The following is a 22,755-nucleotide window of genomic DNA, read 5'->3' as shown; positions in this document are numbered from 1 at the left end:
GGCTGAGCCTGTCAGTAAGCTGCTGCTCCTGGTTACAGGGAACACAGACGAGATAATAAGAGCCCATGCTCTTAACTCCCACATGGTATTGCTTCATGAAAATAAACGTTTATAATACAGACATACACACATGCATGCATGCATCATAATACATACGTTCAGGCCTCCTCTGACCTGTTCTTTAGTACCACTGACCTGTTTCTGTAGTCTCTGTTCTGTAGCATAGTGAAGTAATGTCAGCTTGGTTTGGAAGGTGGTAGAGTCCTCAGTAGGACAGAATTCACCTGTTAAGTATGTTTCATCAAAGAGACCATACATTATGAATAAACAGCTAAGAAAGTACCTTATGAAGATGAACGTAAGGAAAAGGGAATGAGTTATGGTAAAAGAGAAGGGTGAGTGGATATTGATTCTCCTCAGTTGTGGCAGTTGGTGTCGAGGCTTGTGTCCTAGGATGTTAGACCTGTAACGAACTTTCATGGTTTTTTAGTTCAGTTTTCATTTTTGTTCAGGTGAGAATGGAATCATAGAGATTAAGAGATGAAGGTCATTTGGCTTGGTCAGTAGCTGACCTAACTGTTACCATGATATATTTTATGAGTTTATAATACAGGCTTTGTGTGTTAATGCTGGGAACATTCCCTAAAGCCAGACTGTGTAGCTTAGTGGTTTCAGACTAGTCACTTGACATTTTTTTTTCTCAATTAATAAATGTGTGTGTGTGTGTGTGTTGTGAGTGCACACTCGTGGAGCTCAGAGGACAACTTGTAGGAATTGGTTGCCTCTTTCTACCTCCTGTCCTGAGAATCAAACTTACATCATCATGCTTGCATGGCAAGTGCTGCTGAACCATCACCCTATCCCAAACCACTTGACATTTTTGTGCTTTGGTTTTCTTTTGTGCAAATTAGCAATAATGATAGTACAGTTCTTGTAGAACTATTATGAAAATTGACATTTCCAAAGTCACTGAGACAGTCTCATATAATGCAGGCTGGCTTTGACAAGCTAGGTAAGAGCTCTGCAACTAAACTACAGTTGTAGCTGGCTTTGAACTCTCAGTCTCAGCCTCCTGAGAAAATGCTAGGATTGCAGATTCATGCAGTGCGCCTAGCTGCTGAGGATTAAATGAGCTAAACATGAAGAGTTCTTAGAACAGTGCCTGGCACAAAGAAAGAAGGATGAATTACATTACTTTTTGAAAGAGCTCAGGGTTATGTCGTGCTTGGTTAGCTGTGTTTGTATTAGGGGAATGGAGCCTCGAGCTTTATCTGTCAGATGTCAGATGTGGGTTTTTCTAGGAAATGGCCTGTTCATTTGAGCTAATACTTCAGTCGTCTGTAATATTTGTTCTAATGAATTGTTCCTAGCTTTTGTGTGTGTGTGTGTGTGTGTGTGTGTGTATGCTAAGGAAACCAGGCATAAACTATGATGTGGTTGTGAAATAAATTAGGTGTGATGGTCATTTGTAACGTGCATTTATTTGGGCTAGCCTGTGTCAAGGTACTTTAATTTTTTAATTGAGGTGGAAACCACATGTACATTTTTTTTCTGTATTACTTTAATTTTTTTTTTATTACAATTTATTCACTTTGTATCCCAGCTGTAGGCCCCTCTCTTATCCTCTCCCAATCTCACCCTCCCTCCCTCTTCTCTTCCTATGCCCTTTCCTCAGTCCACTGATAGGGGAGGTCCTCCTCCTCTTCCATCTGACCCTAGTCTATCAGGTCTCATCAGGACTGTCTGCTTTGTTTTTCTCTGTGGCCTGGTAAGGCTGCACCCCTTTAGGGAGAGGTGATCAAAGAGCCAGGAGCACATGTACGTTCTTAAATGTGTCCAGGTGACATCAGTGAGCTTCTAGTGGCTGCCTAACTTTAGTTCTTTACAGTTTTATAGAAAAACAATATTTTGTCTTAAAATTAGTTTTAGAATTAAAAAAGACTTTACCACCTTGGCTTTTCGAATGGATAGACCGAGGGCATACTGATCCCATTCAGGGATGGGATCCGTCTTGGAGAAAGCTGCTGGTAGAGCCTACTATAGGAGTATGACCTGCTTATAGAGGGCCCTTATGTAGGGCTCTCATGGAAGTCTAGCACAGCCATATAAATAGTGCCTTTTTGTTGTTGTTTTGCCTTAAAATTTCAAGTATAAATTTTCTTTGTATGCATTAACAGATACTCTGTGCTGATAGATTTATCTGAATCTAATCTATTAAATCATATTAACAACCTAAAATGTTTCCTTATGCTAGTTTTGACTCTATAAATGATGAGACTCAGATATTAATAACACTATTTACTTACCTACATAAAATTAACCATTGCCCCATTTATAAGGTATGATCACAAGTAAAAAGCCTTTTGAATTAGGAGATAGGAGTGAAGAATTATGGTAAGGCTTGAGGGGTCAGGTAGAAATAAAAGGAAAACTCAAGGTTAAAAACAAATTGCTCATCCCTCCATAACATACCTCCATTATTTTGAAGTATAGGTTACAATGTTCTACCTGGGCACTACATCTCCTGTCTCCCATAGCCCAAGTTGCCAAGCTAAAATCACGGCAAATGTTCTAGAGCATCAGTTCTCAACCTGTGAGTCATGGCCCCTTTGGCAAACCTCTGTCTCCAAAAATATTTACTCTATGATTCATACTGGTAGCAAAATTACAGTTATGAAGTAGCAACAAAAATAATTTTATGGTTGGGGTCACTACAACATGATGGACCATATTAAAGTGCCACAGCAGCAGGACCGTTGAGAAACACTAGAGGGTGTTAGAGTGTTCATTAAACATACTCATTACTCATGAGCGCCCCGCTTTCTTTTAAAACAACAATGCAATGAGGATGATAATAACCACAGCTAATGTTTATTGAGTGCTCTGGTGTGCCAGGCATTTTTCATTTAACCGTTACTATCCGAAGTAGGTTGTATTATTTCTGCTAGGAGAAAACACTAAACTTTCGGCTGAGTAGGTTGGCCAAGGCAGACTAGCTACAAAGTGCTTCGCGCTAGAAAGCAAAAGCAGGTGTTTTATTTTAGACACTAGGTTCCTGACATGGGATACACATCTGGGATCATGTGGGAGGCTGGCAGTAAAGTTGCTGAGCGCTAGTTTTTACCTCTGAGGAATTTTAACTTATATGATCTTATAATTTCGTATGTATGTATGTATGCATGCATATATAAAACATGATATGTAAGTATTATATCTAATCATATATGAAGTACATAAGTATTAAATAAACACATAAATGTATAAGTGTTATATATAAACATTATATGTACAAATTGTTTATTAGAGAAGGATGGGCAGTTGATTTTCTTATAGAGAGCAAAGGCATTTCCGTTAGAAGGGTCTACGGTGGTATGATTTCAGTAGGATACAGAGATTGAGTATAATTTTTTATACAATTAAGAGGGGAAAGGACGCTAAAGGCAGTGTGTAGGCAGAGTGAATTTGAACAGTGACATTGGTGGGAATGTCCAGATAAACAAAATGTAATTTGGTTTTGGTAGATACATCGGACAGTTCATAGAGTTTCACTTTTGAAAACACTAAACTATTTTCCCGGTTGTGAATTGTAAATATTTATTTATGTATTGACAGGATCGCGGTATGTAGCTCGGACTTGCCTCAGAGTTGCCATCCTCCTGCCTCAGCCTTCTAAGTGCTATGATCATAGGTCATTCTTGGTCCGTAAAATATTTTAAGGAGATGACACAAAGTGATTGTGTGTGTTTAATTTGTATCTTAGATGATGGCTTAGATAAATTATCATCAAAGATAGGGAAACTAAATACAATAGTAAAAAATTATGAAGGCTTGAATTAATGCTTTATTTAATAGTTTTTATATGTCGTCCACATTTTAAATGAAGTTGGGGTGTGTTAAAATTAATGCTATATCATTTTCAGTTGGTGTATAGTGTTTCAGCCTTTGAAGTCAATAAAACAATGATGTGTGCTGTCATTAATGGCTTTTTAGATTTGATGTTGTAATGTAACATTTACCAGTTGCTTGCTTACTGTCCCAAGCAGTAGGTACTGTCCATCTAGCATCTGTCATATTTAACTACTCCTAAGTGCATTGAATGAAGTGTCTCATGTGTTCTTTACAATAGGCCTATTGACATACAGGTGTTTATCGTATTTTTGAAGAAAGATAATCTCATACTTTATTAATTGTCCAGGGTCACACAGGTGGTTTAGGATGAACTCAGGTTTGTTTAGCCCATATTATTTCTATTCCTTTTTAATTTACTTTTTGAGATTATAATATAATTGTCATTTTCCCCCTTCTCTTTTCTCCCTGCATCCCCTTTCATGTGCCCTATTCCCTTGGTCTCATTCTGCTATTATTGTGGTAGGTTTCCTGCGCAGTGGTTCTGCTGAATGGGAAAATGGTTGAAGAGGAAAAATGGTTGAAGAGGAAGAATGGATTTGTGAGAAGTTTGGTAGTTAAAACTCTCAGGGCATTTGCTACAGGGACTAATAAATGCTGCTGGAATTTGAATAAAAGGTGTCATTTGAGGTCAGTGCCTTGCTTGGGAACACCATTTCACTGGTTGCCAAGAAGCTTCACAGAATTTCTTTACTTTGGTGAATTCACTGTGCCCAAGTTGCTATCTGAATTTGATCTTTTCAGTGACCCTATATTGATGGGGCTTGGCCAATGGTATACAATTAAGTGGTTGACTGAATATTGTAAGCTCACAAAGGAGTGATGTTTAAATACTCGTGTGCCAAATTACTCATTACAATGGAAAACACACTCAGCACTCACATTCTAGGCAAAAACAGGTGTTCCTTGTCATCATCTTGTTTCTCTGTTCTCTCCACCAACCAATTGAGGAGATAAATTATGAAACTGGCTGAGCATGTGATTGGAAAGCTAGAGTGAAGGATGCACCCATTTCATTCTATAAGGCCCAGGTCTTGCACTGTTTGGATGAGTCTAACTCTTTGTGTGGTATATTTTTTACTGGAACATACTCGGATATGCTACCGTTGTAACTATTTTCAGATGTCCTTTCACTTTTACTTTTGTTGCTGACCCCCCTATTCTATTTTCTTTTTCTTTTTAAGATAGTGCTAATGCTGGGCTGGAGAGCTGGCTCAGAAGGTAAAGGCACCTACTACCAGCCTGGAGATGATCTGAACCATATGGTTGGAGGAGAGAACCAATTCCTATGGGTTGCCTTCTGACCTCCACACAGGTGTTCACACACACAAATTTTGAAGAATATTTTAAAAAGACAAAGTTAATATCTACACTGGTATATTAATGTTTTGTTCACAACTTTGTCTTTTCCAGTACTAGGACTTGAACTCAGGGTCTTGTGCATACTATGCAGACATTCTACCACTGAATTGTATCCCGAGCTCCATCCTAGTTGGATTTTAAAAGATTAATTTGAAGGCTTTATTATTTAATAATTATAACCTTTTCTGAATCTTAGATTCTACCTGCAGAGCAGTATAAATGGATTTTTCAGTAATTGTGATACTGTTTGTCAAACACCTGGTCTGTGACAATTTATTTATGTATTTTTTTATCGAACCAGGGCAGACACTTGGCTTCTACAGGTTTTATCTCTAGAAGGCATTATTTGGTTCTAAGGAAAGCAGCATTGGCAATTATCTTGAGGAGTAAGCTACAGCATAGCACCATGCAGTGATGGAGGAAGTGTTCTGTATCTCTGTAGTACAGTATGTGGTCACAAGTCACACATGACTGATGAGTCCTTGAAATGTGGCTCATGAGACTGCAAAATGGAATATTTAATTTTAGCTAATTAAAATTTTAATAGTAACATATGACTAGTGGCTACTGCAGAGCTCTAAAACTTTTATTCATGGCATGGCAAGGACAGAGTATCCCAATTTAGATTCCTTTCACTACTAATGCACTTTTTTTTTTTTTTGTTCCAAATTTGGGTTTCCCAGCATCCATGGTGGCAGAGGCCAGCGTTGTAGACTTGTTGAATCGAGGTCTCACTTTTGAATTGTTAGAGATTGTTTCTCAAAGATTGGTCCAATGACTGTGCCTTAGAGTCACTCAGGCTGCTTGTCTAGACAGCGATGCAGTCTAGACAGATGGCTCAGCCTGTAAAGGTACCTGCTGCCAAGCCTGATTACCAGAGTTTGCTACCTGGGACCCAGGTAGCAGTGAAAGGAGAGCGCTGACTCTTGGAAATTGTTCTTAACCTCCGCTGGCACACTGTGGTACTTGTGTACCCCTCACCCTGGACACACTGACTAAAAATGACAGTCCCTATAAACCGAATCAAGCCAGCATGAGTTCTAAATTCTGACTTGGAAAGGTGTCTCTTTGTTTTAGCTGCTGGCCAGAACTTAAGCATGGCCTTCTTCACACTTTCTTAGGCGTCCTCACCTCCATGTGGCTGTGTGTCTCCATGGCGAGTGGCGTGGCTTTTAGCCGCCCTTCCTCCATTTTACTCCTCTGAATAGCTGCTTAGATGTACAGCTTGTCTGCTCTAGGGTGTTTTTCTTTTAAACTCTAATGAAGTTGTTCTTGAGCTTCAAAAAATACTAATAAAGAGTACAATTTTAAAACCTCAGAAGTGCAAGTATCTGGACCCTATTAAATCTGTGGAAAGTAGAATTTCTGGAATTCAGACCACATATTCTGAGTAAACAAAACAAACTTTTTGTAAACCTCTTGAGATGATTCTGATTATTAAGCTAATCAGACCTATCTTTTTCACTTATCAAAATTTACAGCAACAAGATTTATAAGTTACTTCAGTGTGTGTGTGAGTAGTTTTACAGTTCGTATCTTTATTGAGGAGACTTAGTTTTTAATGTTGCTCGTGTCCTGGGTTGTGCTTCACACAATTCTTAGAGGCAGATAGGAAGAGTGAATCTCCCTTGTCTATGAAACAAACCTAGAGTAGCGTTTTCTAGTACAGAGTCAGCGGCCTCTATTTTGACTAAAGACTAAAGATGGATAGCTACCTTAAAGCACATTCACAGGAGGATTCTTCATCTAAAATAACATCGTAAGTGCTTGACTTTAGAGATCACTCTTGAGTGACATATGCAAAGGAGCTCTGTTGAGGCTGTTATCTAATTACCGTCATATTCTTGTGTCAGTGTTTAAATAATGGATATTGGAACACAGAGATAAAGAGGCATTATCTTAGTTTTCTTCCAGTTATATTCTCTCTTTCTAGTGAGTGTGCTTGGTTTTGTGTGTGAGTGTCTGTGCACGTGTGCCTGTGGGTGCTTGTATCTGTGCATGTTCAGAGGTCAGAGGAGGCCATCAGTGTCCTGTTCTATCACTTTCTACTTTATTTTCCTGTGACACAGGGTCTGTCTCTGATCCTGCAGCTGTGCTGGCAGCATATAAACCCCAGGGATCCTCTTGTTTTCCCCCCCTACAGTTCTGAGATTACAGGTGCTTGTAGCTATGTCTCATTTTTCACATAGGTGCTGGGTCTTCATGGGACTGACAGCTGGAGTTGTGAGAAGTCTTCATGCAGACCTCAGGTCTTCATGGTTGCCCAGCAAGCACTTTACCCACTGACCTTGTTCCTAACCCTTGTACTTATATCTTCTTAGTCGGCATGCTCTTCGTTATGAGTTAGGTGGGAGGAACCGGCATGGGATCCTACAAGGAGCATATATACTTCATTTTCAGTCTATGCTTGTCACATCTGTCCTCTGCTGGGTCTGGAGTCAATATCCTAATCCTTCCTCTCTCCTTTAATTCAGTTTCTCGGTCTAAATGATGTTAGTGTGGTGGGGTGTGTTGTGGTAAGCCAGGAGTAAACCTGTTAACTACTTTATTCAACCAATCCTATATTTAGCCATTTCTTTAACTCTGCCTCCTCAACCACATGGTACTTCCAGTTCCTGGCCTGTTTTGGGTTTATAGAGTTGTATTGGCTTGCTTCCTGCTAGAATCCTACTCTAAAGGTATCTCAAATTTTCCATGTTATGTGGTAAGTCAGTAGTTTACTCCTCTACCTGCTCTCTGGTTTTGGCAGATGTATTAAACCTGCTGCCTACTATCTTCTTCCTAATTTTTTTTCTTACAGCTTTATACTTAAACTAATTCCTACATTGTCATTAAGCTTTGAGAGGAAAAGAAGGTAAATATATGTAGTCAACATGTCATATTACTGGAATACACATTCCCTCACCACTTGTGAACTTAGAGTTAACAAGTACTTACCTTAGTACTATTACTTGGAATGGCTGAGAGAACCACTTAAAAAGTACTTTTGGGGCTGGGAACCATAGCTGGTGGAGCATGTGTCTAACAGTAGACCGCTAGGTTCAGTCCCCAGTGCCCCAACTCCCGAACTGAGAGTGGTGCAATCTTTCAGGATTTATGATAGTCAAATGTAAACTAGTTAGTAATTTGCTCCAAATTAGTATTGTGACTTCCACGCACAGTTGGTTTGTTTGATAAACTTTATAAGGGGAAAGTGAACAAAGAATTGACCATGGGATTGACAGCTGGAGATGTGAGAGTGTTTGCCTAACATAGGCTGGGGCCTGGGTTCAAATCTCTAGCTCCGAAATCAGAAGTGAAAAGAGAGGGGGAGGGGATAAGGGAGGAAGGAAGGAGAAGAGGTGTAGAGAAGAAAAAGAGGAAGAGGAAGTTGTTAATCTGATTTCATCGGGAAGCTTTAAATTTCTTTTGAAATGACTAAGTGTCAGTGAGCTCTACATGATGAGGAAGACCGATTTAGAAGAGGAAGAGAGGTTGAAGGCCAGCGTCTGGGTACATAATGAGTATATTTGCCTTGCTGGATTGTGAGAATTAAATGTAACCGTACTTGAAAGTGCTGAAAGACGTGACCAATGGAAGGTTATAGTATATGTTTATATACTATAATAGACCTGACCTATAGAAGGTTATGGTACAATTTTTTGAGCATGTTGATACTCAAATATTTTTATATAACAGTGTCCTTTTTCAATGTCAAAAGTTTCTTAGAAACCATCTGGGCTGTCAGCTGGCCATTTAGACTTACCTTTACTGTGCTTGGGATTTGGTAAAGCTTCATGTACTGGAGGCTCAGTTTCTAGTGATGGGATGAAGTTTTAGAACCTTTGAGAGGTGTGGCCTCTCAAAGGTGTTTAGGTCATTGAGGATGCCATCCTGGGGAGAGATTAATGTAGTTCTCATGTGATTCAGGTTAGCTGTTGTGAGAACACTTATAAAAAGACCATGCCAGGGCCTGCCTTGCTCTCTGGCTTCCTATGCCATCATGTGCTCTGACACAGTACCATCTGCCATGCTTTGATGCAGCCAGATTGTCTTTACCCCAGCTGAGCAGATGCGGGCACCTGGCTATTGCATTTCCAGAACTGTGAATTTAATAAACTCTTAAACATGGAAGTTCCTGTCCCTATTCTTTTCCTAAACCAACAGCAACAATGTCACTGCCACATTTGAATGTCTTCAACCTTGAGACATCTTATACCTGCCACAGTTTAGTTGATGTTTTCCTTTCTGAATAATACATAAAGTAGCCCTGTGTCCTGACAGTATCTCAGGTTTGATGAAGTAATATTTTGTTAATACAAATATTACACTGTATCTTGAAATGTAGTGGCAAGTTTGTAGGAAACAGTATCTTACAGGTAATACCTAATCTTTTGGGTTTCAACATTGAAGCTTGAGCCATGGAGTAGTCTGAGACCCCTGGATTAAAAAGAGAATTTATAGGCATGTAGGCAGTAGCATTGTAAAATTGAGTTCCTTTTTGAGTTTATTTTTACTTTTTGGCTTTTTGCCCCCATAAAATGACAAACTTTTACCAAGAAGAGTGGTTAACAGTGTTATGTTGTGATAACTATTATATTTGACCAAAATCCAACATGTTTTATTAAATTGAATAGTCTTAGTATCTCTTTAGGAAGTCTAAAGAGGTCCTGAAAATTTTTTCTACGACTAGTGAATAAAAGATATTAAAATTTTGTATAAAAAGAAAAGATAATGAAATTTGAGATTACTGAGAAACACTTTGCAATTTGGTGTCTCATGAAATTGGAAACACTGTAAAATAGTTTAATAAAAGTAATGGTCAGCTGGACACTTAAAATTCAGTGATGAGTCAGTATAGTTTATAAATGTATTGTGAACTACTGTGTTAGATGCTATAGCTCCTAAAGGTTGAAGTGAGATTGCTCTGTGCCATAGGAATATATGAATGAGCCATTTAGATGGTAAAAGAATGCATCTTACCAGTTTTATTTTTTCATCAGAATAAGATCCTTAGACAAAGACAGTGTTGTTTTAGTCTTCTGCAGACCTCTTCTAGACTTTTCAAGGGCACTTGAATTGGTATAAGTTAAATTAGAGTAGTGGTAGCCTCGATATAGGAATGTATTTTTTCATTATTACTAGATAACTTGAAGTTGCCATAGTTTTCCTTCTTATTTTTTTTGTATTTTCAATTAAAAAATTAATTTTACTTAATATGCATCTGTGCTTTACCTTCATATATCTATGCATCATATGTGTCCCGGATGCCCACAGCTAGAAGAGGGCATCAAGTCCACTAGCATTGGATATATAGTCCAGCACTAAGTGGTGCTAGGACTAAAACCAGGTTCTCTGGAGAAGCAGCTAGTGCTCTTAACGCTGAACCATTTTATCTGCCCAGCCACAATGGTTTCTCTTTTAATTTAAAATTGTAGATTTATTAATTTATTTCATGTGTATATGTGATGCCTGCATATATGTCTGTGTACCATATGTGTGCAGGTACCCATGAAGGCCATAGACAGTGTTGGATTTCCTGGAGCTGCTGCTACAGGCAGTTGTGAATTGTGTGATCTGGGTGTTGGGAAGTGAGCCCAGGTCCTCTGCAGGAGCAGCAAGAGCTTTAAGCCACTGAACTACTTTCCAGCCTTACTTTTCTATACTCATTTTAATTTTCTAGGAATAAAAACTTAAGCTACTTTAATCAGAACAAATCAAAGATGTTACTTATGATGTATCAACAGGTACATTTGGTTATATAACTTTTTTTTTAAATCTAGCTTATTGTATTAACGATTGCATTAGGCGAGTTGTTACAAAACTTAGTGGCTTAAATTAATAAACATGTCACACAGTTTGTGTGTGGCAAGAGTTTGGGAGCAGCTTAACCAGGTGGTTCTGTGAAATTGTCAGTGCTTATCTGGAGCTGAGAAAGCAGTGTGTAGGATGGCTCAGTCAGGGAGTATGTAGGTTTTTGCTACACTCTTTATGAGGCCTCAGCTCTGCCACATGGAGTTCTTGATAGGGCTACTTGAGGTTTTCTTGGCTGGCTTTCTCTAGAGTGGGTGATACTAGACAGAACAAGAAGAAAAACACCGTATCTTCTGACCAGTCTTCGGAAGGCCTATTCTCTTTGCAGCATTCAGCTGCTTACACAACCCTGCTGTCTGTAGTACCGGAGGAGGCTAGGTATGAACACTACTGCCAGGAAGCAAGGATCACCAGAGACACCTGTTACAAAACAAACAACAACAACTAGATTGTTCCCCAAAAAAATATATGGGAACAATCAGAAAAATTTGAGGCCAAAAAAGCCTCGAATTATTTATTTCCTTGTTTTAGGAAATAAGATCTTATTCTCAATCATGAGCTATTTATTATCTTTTTCAAAGAAATGTTGATTGTAAAGTAAATAACACTTAGCAATATTTGGGCAAAGCACTTTAATAACCTTTCTGAGTCTCAGATCTTTAATAGGTTAAATGGGAGTCATACTTAAAAGAGACTTGTAAGTTTCTCTTAAAATAGTAAATTATAATGTTTATAATATCTGTTCTTAGGCATTCCGTAAATATAACTTTTTATTTTTATAATTTTGATGGTAATCTTCATTGTCAGCTGGACTGAATTTACTTTTATCCAAAAGACATACCTCTTAGGAGTGTTGGTTAGGGCATTTCTGGAAAGTTTAACTGAAGAGGGTAGACCCACCATGACAGTTGGTGGCATTATTTCATGGGCTACGGTTCTAGACTGAATAAAAGAGGAAGCCACCTGAGTAATAGCATATATCCCTATGCTTTCAGACTGTGGATGTCATGAGACCAATACCTCACATTCTTGTTGCTGTGCCTTCCCGCTACCATGAACTCTGTCACCTTAGCCTCTTTCCCCTCCAGTTGTTTTTGTCAGAACAACAACAATAACATACAGAAAATTAGTACATAGAGTGTAGTTGCTGCCATTAGCTGACAGTGTGAGTTGTTGGTTGATAAGAGTTGATTTGTGGGAGAGAGGTACACGTGTTTGGAGCTATGAGCTAGAGACAACCCTGTATGTGGAGCTATATTCTGTAAGTGGAGCTTACTGGTTCATTTTGGTGCCAGTTGAGGAAATCAGAATTCCAAGAGAAAGATGACAGTGGAGGCCTGACAGGTTTCTGAGGGGAACTAGATTCTACTGGGTAGTTGTGTAGAGGCCACTCATGTTATATTCTGGCAAAGAATTTGTTTTCAGTTTGCCAGAGTTCTGAGATTTAAGGCAAAAGTAATAGTCTGGTTTGTTTGGCAGAGGACATTTCAAGGCAGGCCAGCATTCAGCTGTGGTGTGGTTACTGCTTACTGCTCTTATCCTGGTTTATAGTTAGAGTAAGCAGTAAGTGGAACTGAAAGATCTGAGAAAGTTTGGTGAGAGGAGCATGAGGGTACACAGAAACTACCTGCAGCTGTTGAAGAGATGAACACAATCAAGGAGAACCTGTACTTTGCGCTGGGACAAGAGGAAAGGTGACTGGAGGGCAAGACAGCACCATCCAAGGCTCTAGTCTCTAAGGACACAAATACTGTTTCTATGAGTGTTTTGCTTGCATGTATGTATTTGAGTCTTTGAATATCCAGGTAAGTGTGTTTTATTTGAAATACCTGCAGATGTCAGGGAACTAGAGGGGCTTTCAAGAGAGTAGTCTCAGTTTCTTCTCTGTTGCTGCAGAGAAACACCATGACCAAGCCAACTTAGGAAAGAGCATTGAATTGGGTCTTTCTTACAGTTTTCCTTTTCTAATTTACTTTGTGATTTGTTTGATCCATGAGTTATTTACGGGAATGTTGTTCCATTTCCATATTTATGAATTTTTCAGTTTTATTAATTTCTTTACTGATTTCTAATTTCATTATGATTAAAGAAGATACTTTGTGTACCCTCTTTTTTCTTTTTTTTTTTTTTTGAGACAGGGATTCTGTGTAGCTTTGTCTGTCTTGAACCAACACTGTGAGTTCAAACTCATAGGGATCTACCTGATTCTGCCTCCCAGAGTGCTGGGGTTACAGGTGTGTGCCACATCATCTGGCTTGTATACCATCTCTTAATATCTCTTGTGTCTGAGTTTGCCACATAAATAACATGTTATCTACATTGGACCCTGGAGACACCAAGAAGGTCAATAGCTGCTGTGCAGACAGCTCTGGAGGACACCAGGTGCTTGTCCATTAGAAATTCAGCATCAACGTAAAGCAATAGGAAGACAGTATAAGTTGAACTGATTCTCTCAGCCTTCCATGTGTATGACTTCCACATGTAAGCAATTTCCAGTTTTCAAGGACCTAGAAAAGAAACTCCAATAACTCTTCCCCTCCTCCCAAACTCCTCTCTTTTCTACACATTTGGAGGCGGGGATCATTACACAGGCATGGTTGGTGATTAAAACAACACCTGCCCTCCCCAGAGGTTTGGTGCTAAATAAAGGCTGAAAGTTTTAACCTTCTATTCACTAATTTCCATTGACTAGCCTCCATCCTGAGACAGTCTGAAATTCTCCTCTAACCCCTGTGCCTTGAGCGATCTCAGTGTGTAAAAGATAGTAAATGCTAAAGGTTTCAGGAGTGCTGGCCAAGAAATACAAAAAGACTAAATCTGCATTTTTAAAATTATCCATCATTTGTGTTATTATATTGCCTCAAATTCTTTAAATTTTTAAACCTTTTTATTTTATGTGCATTGGTGTTTTGCCTGTACATCTGTGTGAAGGTGTCAGATTGCCTGGAACTGAAGTCACAGTTTTGAGCTGCTATGTGGTGCTGCAAATTGAACCTGGGTCCTTTGGAAGAACAGCCAGTGCTCTTAACCTCTGAGCCATTTCTCCCAATGTTGCCTCAAGTTCTATACAGTGACTCTTGCTGAATATTTTTGCATTTTAAACAGGTGACAAAGTTTTTGTATAGGTAATTTTCTTACACTTTTACAAAATATGAGTTAAAGTGAACAAAGATGAATTAATTTAAGAATTTTAATTTTTCTTTTTTTGTCAGAGATCTTTTTATTCTAGTTAGTAGGCTTGGATAGATAAGGAATAACAGACTGATTATTAAAGCAAAGCAAGTAGTAAATTGACTTGAGAAGGCTATAGTGTGCTAGATGTGCTCTCTTCACAGAGAGCAGGCCGCTCTGGAGGCTTGTTTCTTTCTTTTCAGTATTTATATGCTTGAGAGTGTGGGTGGGTATTCTGGGGAAGCGTGATTTTGCTTGCCAGAAGACATTTAGCAGCATCACAGCTGGGAGGTGAGGATTGATGCTGGTGTCTCTAGATGCCACTAGAGATGCTGCAAACTCCTCCTCTTAAATTATTTAGCCCCAAATGTCAATTTTATTAAGGTCGAAGAACTGTCATATACCAGTTTGGGAATTGGCAGTAGTTAGCTGGTATTTGAAACTTGAACTGTTCAGTTGAAGTCACTAAGCTTATGGCTGTTTCTTCAGCCCTGGAACCTTATCCACTTGATGGGTTAAATATTTTGATTTATATGGAGAAATGAAGCTCTCTTTAAATTAGTGCTCTTTCTTTTAAAAATCTTGTGTGTGTATATATATATATATATATATATATATATATATTTTTTTTTTTTTTTTTTTCAGGAAGGGAAGCATGTGCCACTGTTCACCTGTGAAAGTCAGGGGACAACTTGGGGAGTTGGTTCTCTCTTTCCCTATGTGGATCCTGGGGTTTGAACTCAGATCATATGGTTTGGCAGCAGTAGCCTTTACCTGTTGAGCCATCTCTTTGGCTTGGGAAGTTCTTCTTATTCCACTTTCCCACCTACTTATTGAGAAACTACTGCACTGTAACTACCCAAATTGCCGAAATGTGGTTGTTAGCTAATCTACTATGTAAATTGGGGGGAGGGAGGACCTGTGAAATCTTTATTTATTTTTTTTACAGTCCTAAGCTTTTCAGAGTTTCATTGATGAAGATTTACATCTAAAATAGAAAGATTTGTGGGGATTAGGTGTGGTGGCTCAAGCATGCAGGCCTTGCACTCAGGAGGCTGAGCTGGGATTGCCCTGACTGCTAGGCCAGCTCAGGCTATGGAGCTTTTCTACTTTTTCACATTTTACTATGTAGGTCTTGTGTCTATCTTTAGTACCTTTTTATTATCACATTTTATTTATTTAATGTGCATGTTCATATGCAGGCATGGGGAGATCAGACAAGAACTTTTGGGAGTTGGCTCTCTCTAGTATTTGGGTTTACGGGATTGAACTCAGGTCATTGGGCTTAGGAGCATATATCTATCCACTGAGCCATCATCTATAGAGCATTGCTCTTAGTCCAGAGCGTTTTTGATCTTTCAGGTGTGTCTTCATTTTCCAGTGCCTTTTCATTTTAAAGTGTATAAATGAACACTCATTCCAAAGATTGCACAATAAAGTTACCTGAAATAGTTCACTAAATTCTTAATTTAGGACATGAAATGTAGTTACTGGATAAAGAAAAAGAATTGTTCAGCTCACATGCTTTCAGCGTAATGTTAACTTGGGATTTCATGTGTGATTTTTTTTTTTCCTTCTTTCTGATAGGCATTCAAGGATATGCTGTATTCAGCTCAGGACCAGGCGCCTTCTGTCGAAGGTAAGATGAGTTAACTGAGTCACAGAATGACCTCTTTTTAAGGAAAAATATTTTAAACATTAGACTATGAAATGATCACTGTAACTTTCTCTATTATGTATGTCTTTTTTGTTTTGGTGTGGGTTCTGTTATTGTTTTGTTTTATATTTTAGCTTTTGTTTATCTGCTTCACACTCAAGCTTATGATGGATCTTCTATTATATTCTTGAATTATCTGCTATTTTTTTGGATATGAAATGCCTCCCATAGGCTCATATGTAAAGGCTTTATCCTAGCTGATGATACTATTGTAGAAAGTTTGGCAACTTTTGGAGGTGGGCTGGGACCTGTTAGCAAGCAAGTCACTGGGAATGTGTCCTGGAATGACAGATCTTGTTCTCAGCCCCTTCTAGTTTGTCAGCTAGTGTTCTGCATGAACTGAGCTGCTATGTTCTACCAGATGCTACCTGCTATGACCCATGGCCCAGAAATAACAGTACTCGTCAGTCAAAGCCTCAGAAACTGTGAGCAGAAATAAACTGGTCTTCCTTTAAATTATTTTTCTTGGATATTTGACACATTGAGAAAAAACCCAATGAACACATCACCTTAGGACTGTAAAACATACTGGTTTAGTCCAATTTTTTTTCTCTGTCTCCTTCCTCCTTCAGTGTTTATATCCGTCTATCCATCCATCCATCCATCCATCCATCCATCCAGTGTTAGCCCATAATAGGCAATACAATTTTTCTGTTTATATAGTACATAAAGTTTTATTTGCAAAGTCTAAGACAGGATTTTAGCTTCAATGTTCATTCATTCATTTATTACAGTGGTGGGGCATGACATTGCATGCTTACACAGAGGTCAGTATATGGGTCCCAGGGATTGAACTAAGGTTGTCAGACTTAGCAGCTTGCTGAGGCAGTTCACCAGCCTCTAAGCTTCAACAGTTTTGTTTTTTCTTTTTTTGGTTTTTCTGGACAGGTTTTCTCTCTGGGGAGCCTTAGCTCTCCTGGACTCACGTTTGTAGACCAGGGTGGCCTCGAAGTCAGAGAGATTCACCTGTCTGCCTCCCAAGTGCTGGGATTAAAGGTGTGCACCACCACCGCCCAGCTAACCAGTTGTAAAGGGCAAATATTTGGTAGAACTAGATGATACCTAAAAAGTACTTCTGTCTTCATTCTCTTTGTCTTTTCCCCACAGACTTTAGGTTTTAGTAGAATTAAAAGCTTTGGGGGCTGGAGAGATGGCTCAGAGGTTAAGAACACTGGCTGTTCTTCCAAAGGTCCTGAGTTGATTTCCCAGCAACCGCATGGTGGCTCATAGTCATCTATGGTGAGACCTGGTGTCCCCTTCTGGTGTGCTGGCACACATGCAGGCAGAGTGTTGTATAAATAATAAATAAATAAATCTTAAAAAAAAAAGAGCTTTGGTGCTAGAGACGAATATCTTTATCTTAAACTTGTCATATCCAGTGTGTCTCACATTCAGCAAACCTGAGAGTCTATTTAACACAAACTAAAGTAGCCCTCTGTTCTTATCTCAGACCAATTGAATAGGATCCTTGGGTGGTGCAAGGCATTGTTATGCTTGGGATAGGTATAGATTCTAAAAATTTTAAACCATCTCCCAGTGATTCTCATGTATGTTTGTATAACCATATAACCACAGTTGAGAACTTCTGCCATAAGTCTTAAATACTTTTAGGTCAGTAACCCTCCTGTACACATTAATTAACCAATATGTTACTAGTTTTTTTTTTTTCATTTCATTGATAATTTGGTTAGTTTATTCATATAAGGACTATTTATTTATTTTTATTTTATATAGATTGATTGATTGATTGTTTGATTGATTGAGACAGAGTCTCATATAGCCCCAACTGGGCTCAAACTCACCAGATAGCTTGAACTACCTTAAATTGGTTCTTCTACCTCTGTTCCCCAAATACTGTATTATAACTGTGTGTCGCCCATGTCTGGTCATAGAAAGAATTTTTTTATAATAGCTAGTTTAAGTACATTTGTTTTTTAAATGCTTGTTACTGATATAAGCTATGGCTGTACCATGTTATTTAGATAAGTTAAATGTTTATAGCTTATTGTTAAGGTTAAAGAACATTTATAAAATTTGAATTTGTCTTATTCTTCAAATGCAATCTGAAATCTTTGAGGTAGCACTAAAGCAAGTTTTAATAGGTATTATAAGAAGTTATATAACTATAACTACTATAAATATTAAAAAAGTAAAAGCTGAGGAAATCTGAGTAAATTATGAACTTGACTAATAATAATGTGTCATTATTACTAATTATTAATTGTGAGAAAGTGTTATATAAGATACTCAAGACAGGAAATGGGTGGAGGTATATAAAATGCTCTGTGCTATCTTTGTCACTTTTTGCTAAATTTAAAACTATTCTAAAGTGAAATTTTTATTTCTAAAGAAAATAGATAACATAAGGTTTTTCACAGCTGCCAGAGCTAAATGTAGATTCAACTTTGAGCTTGTCTAGATTTCCAAGGATAGGGCAGAGGAGAACATAATTCCAAAGTGCATGTGAGGGGGCTATGAAAATGGCTCTGGAGTAAAGATGCTTGCCGTGCAAGCCACGACCTGAGTGTGATTCTTGGACCCAGGTTAGAGTAGAAGGAAGGAACTAACTCTACAGAGTTTTCTGACCTCCACACAAGTGCTGTGGCATGTCCTTACACACACACACACACACACACACACACACACACACACCAAGCACTTACACACAGTATTCAAATATTTTCAATTTTAAATGTGCACAGGAAAGTATAGTTTCTCAGAAAAGGTCAACTTTGAGCAAGAAAGAAAAGAAAAGGCTTGCTTCGGCCTCTTGGAAGAGTGTGTGGTTTGTGTGGTGGGTAGGTTGCTAACACAGCTTCACGGAACCAGGAGACCCTGAGCTGAACAAGGTTGCTTTGTGCAATCCAAGGTCGCAATCTAAAAATGTATGACTGTGACCTGTAAGTCCCCTGTCTGGTTTTATGTTGATTTCACCTCCTGAATCCTCCACTTGCTTGCTAGCTCCAGTCACGTTGCCTGCATTTCTGTATCTAAATGAGCAAAGCTTGGACTTGTTATTTAGAGCTTTGCTTTCTGTCCCTTTCTTGAACCTTAGATGTGCCCTTCAAATGACCTTCTGAATATCCAATTTAAAATAACCATTCAGTTACATTATGTTACATCATTCTATTTTGTTTATCTTTCTATAACACTTGTCACTCTCTGATATTCTGTGGATGTTTTGTTCTATTTTGTTTTGTGGAAACAAGGTCTCAATATGCTGTTCAGTCTGCCTTTGAACTCAGAATCTTCCCTTAGCTGAGATTACAGGTATGGGTCCCAATGCCTAGCCCTGGAATATAAATCTTTTGAGACCAAATTTTTTTTTTTTTTTTTTTTTTTTTTTACTGTTTTATAATCTAGTATCTAAAATATACAGGATCTTTACACATTTACTTGAATCATGAATGAATGGGAATACATGCATTCTTACCTTCAGTTTTATATGAAGCCGCGCTATTGATTTTTGGGGGAAGAGAAGAATCCTAGTTTGCTTCTTTATGTAGTGATTTGTTTGTTTTCTTTTCTTTTTATTCTCCTTTAGAATATAACATTTTACCTACTGGTTAGATAATCAGACATTTTGTTTGTTGTTTGTTGTTATATAATGTTAACATTGTAGTGTCATAAAATATTGGTCTGATGGGACAAGGAGCTTTCTTTAAAATAAGTTAAGCATATGAGACAAGATCTTAATTTTAAACTTTGTATGTTTTTATGGCATTATATTGTTTTGATGCACAAGGCATGGCAGATTATTGAGACTATATTTTCTTATCAGGACACTAAGTTTCTCTTGTTTTTTTATATGTTTGGTATGTCTCCTTTCAAATATGTGGGAAATATAGGTAAGGATAGAAAGAATGGGGTCGGTGTATGCTTTTAATCCCAGTACTTTGAATCCCAGGGGAAAATGGGTCTCTGTGAGACAGCCTGGTCTACAAGGAGTACAGGATAGCCAAGGCTGTTACACAAAGAAACCCTGTCTTGATAAACCAATAAAATAAAATAAAAAATGAAGGAGGAGGAAGAGAAGGAATGGTTGTCTTCCTTTATACTGTTTTGTAATGCATTCCTCCTCTTGGTGGGGAACATACTTAGCCAACCTTAGCTAAATACAGCTAGTTCGTTATTTTAATATGGCTATCTGACTTGATGTAAGTAAATGTCGACCAGAGTATTCTGTTTTTCTACCATATTTTCTTCAATTGAACCACCTTCTCCCCAGTCTTATACAGGGGCTTTGTTGGAACGTTTCACTTTTGATTTGTTTATTTTTTGATTAGCAGATGTGCTACAGTTTCCCTAAGCTCCTTAGGATTGAGCTCTTATTGGTATTGAAGATAAAAGTATGCTTGTAAATAATTCATTCTGATTATCTGCTTGAATGAACAGGGTCCACTTCAGGCATTTTCTTGTGTCTCACCTCTTTCCCTAGATCTTTGTTGTTTTTACAGATGTGAGCTTTTATTCCCTCTGAAGATTGGATTGCATTTCTAAATTCATGAAATAGTTTATGCATGTGTAGGATTACTGTCAAGTGTACATTTATGATACATTACTTTTTAGTGATGTATAATCTAGTCTCTTTGTCTCCATTTCCTTTGTTTGTTCTCGTTATCTCTGAAAATTATTTTTCATAGGTTTTATGACCTATGAAATAAAATCTTTGACATTTATAAAAGAAAGAGCTGTATTAATCTGCTACCTTTTAAGCTGGACAGCTGCAAAGTGTAGCTTTTCCTGTTTTGGTTGGTGTTATTTTGTCATTATGTTTTCAAACATCCTTTTGCTTGAGATAAATTTGTGTATGAAAAGACTAAACTGGAAGTAGTAATGGAATGCTCAGATTATTTCTAGCAACTTTGAGAACCATGAAGAAATAAATGACTAAGAGTTAAAAATTGAGATAAGAGCCAAAACCCGTCTATTGTCATTTCTTTTAAGAATTAAAAAAAAAAAATCTTTTACTAACTTCAGTTAGAAAAGATACAAGGTCCTGATTAATACTATGAGTCGTGAAGTAGAGTTGAGGGTTTGTCTTATTTATCCTTACTTCATTCTTGTATTGGAAAAGGATTTCATATTTTTTTTATTTACATTCTTAAGTGACAGCTTGTAGAAGAAAACAATTATCTCTGGAAAACTGGGCTTGTATGTTCATTGAACATGTTACCAACCTAAGTGTGTTTGGATAATAGAGTGCTTCTGAAGAACAAATAGCATTACTGTTCCAGCAGAAGAAATATCTGTTCTTTCACAGAAAGTGAATTAGAGATAATTTAATGCTCATTCTTAGACATTAACTAATCATATAAATAGGTAACAAATTCTATTATAAAAATAAATGCAACTGAGTAGACTATAGATGGGATGCAGGAGGAAATGAAATGTTTCTGATGCTGGTTTTTAATCTTGGTTATCCTACAGAGTAAAGTACTTTCAGTGTAACATAGAGTCACCATTAACCATACAGTGCTGTGTTCTCACTTACAGAAACAGAACAGAACATGTGCTAGCATGTAGAACAAGTCACTTAGAAAAGAATAGTGAATGGGTGGAATCTACTACATGATAAAAGTGCTACGAGCACCATTTGTTGGCCATTAGTACAAGTTTCATGTTTAAAAAAATAATCCAGAGCTGGCAAGATGGCTCAGCAGTGGCATGCAACCCTGATAATCTGTTTGATCTCCATAACCAACTTAAAGGTTGAAGCAGAGATCTAGCTCCTCAAAGCTGTCCTCTGACCTCCACATGTATACCATTGCCTGTGTACACGCCCATGTTTATATACACAAACACACACCACTAAATTTAAAAAAATTTTAAAATCTTTTCAAAATCCAAATGCTGGTATTATCCAGAAAACTGTAGCGGGTATAATCGTTAATATTCTCAATTTACCAGCATTTAGAATCACCTATCTGTACATGTCTATGGAAGGCTGTTTTAATTACATTAATGACGTAAGAAGCTCCATCTTTTTTGTTTGTTTGAGACAGGCTCTTACTATGTAGCCCTGGCTATCCTGGAACTCATTATGTGGACCAGGCTGGCCTTGATCTCAAAGAAATCTGTTTCTGCTTCCTGAGTGCTAGGATTAAAGATGAGTGCCACCACACTGGGCTGAGAAGACTCATCTTGATTGTATACACAACCGAATTGTAAAACTGAACAATAGATCTCACTGTAGATTATTTGTGTGCATTCCTCTTTGTTCCTAACTGTGTGTGTGTCATGTGAGTTTGAGCTCCCTCAAACTCTCTTATCTGTGACTTCCAGGCTGTGCTAGACTAGAACCACCAGCAGGTAGAACCGTGAACTAAAATAAGTCCTTTATCCTTTAAAGTATAAAGTCAGAGTGTTTTATCACAGTGAGGGGAAAAGAAACTAAGAGAGCAAGTTTATTTATAATTGTTATGAAGTTTGAACCCTGTTCACTGAAACATTTTGACTTAAGTTAATGCTTTACATCCCATACTTATTAAAAATCCACATACAAATGAAACCACAGCCAATACCTGATATCTGTCCCCCTTTCATATACCTCGGTATCTTTGACCCCATGAGGTGGAGGAATCTAACATTTAGAACCATCAGTAGCAGGAAGACTAGGAAAAAGTTGTTTTAGTTTCCCTCAGTGTATTCTTAAGCATGTTCTCTGTGGATGTGGCTGTGCTAACTGGATATCTCTTGGCATAACTGTTACGTTTTGGCATAAACAGCATACATTCATTATGCTATCTTCACAATGAATTGTGCTTTGATATCTTCAGAGAGGCTGCTTGCCTTTGGCAAAGCAC

The 22,755-nt window shown here is 37.9% G+C and overlaps 1 protein-coding gene across 1 annotated transcript in view; it reads left to right on the top strand.

The window, feature by feature from the left end:
- Window positions 1–22,755, top strand: part of Xpr1 (xenotropic and polytropic retrovirus receptor 1) — a 157,294-nt gene that overhangs the window by 7,878 nt on the left and 126,661 nt on the right. The window contains exon 2 of the mRNA XM_021660536.2: window positions 15,820–15,871. Within this exon, the coding sequence (XP_021516211.1) occupies window positions 15,820–15,871 (52 nt within the window). The remainder of the gene's footprint in view (window positions 1–15,819; window positions 15,872–22,755) is intronic.

The sequence above is a fragment of the Meriones unguiculatus genome, chromosome 11, assembly GCF_030254825.1.
Source record: "Meriones unguiculatus strain TT.TT164.6M chromosome 11, Bangor_MerUng_6.1, whole genome shotgun sequence".
Taxonomy (NCBI): Eukaryota; Metazoa; Chordata; class Mammalia; order Rodentia; family Muridae; genus Meriones; species Meriones unguiculatus.
This window is presented reverse-complemented; position numbering and strand designations above follow the sequence as displayed.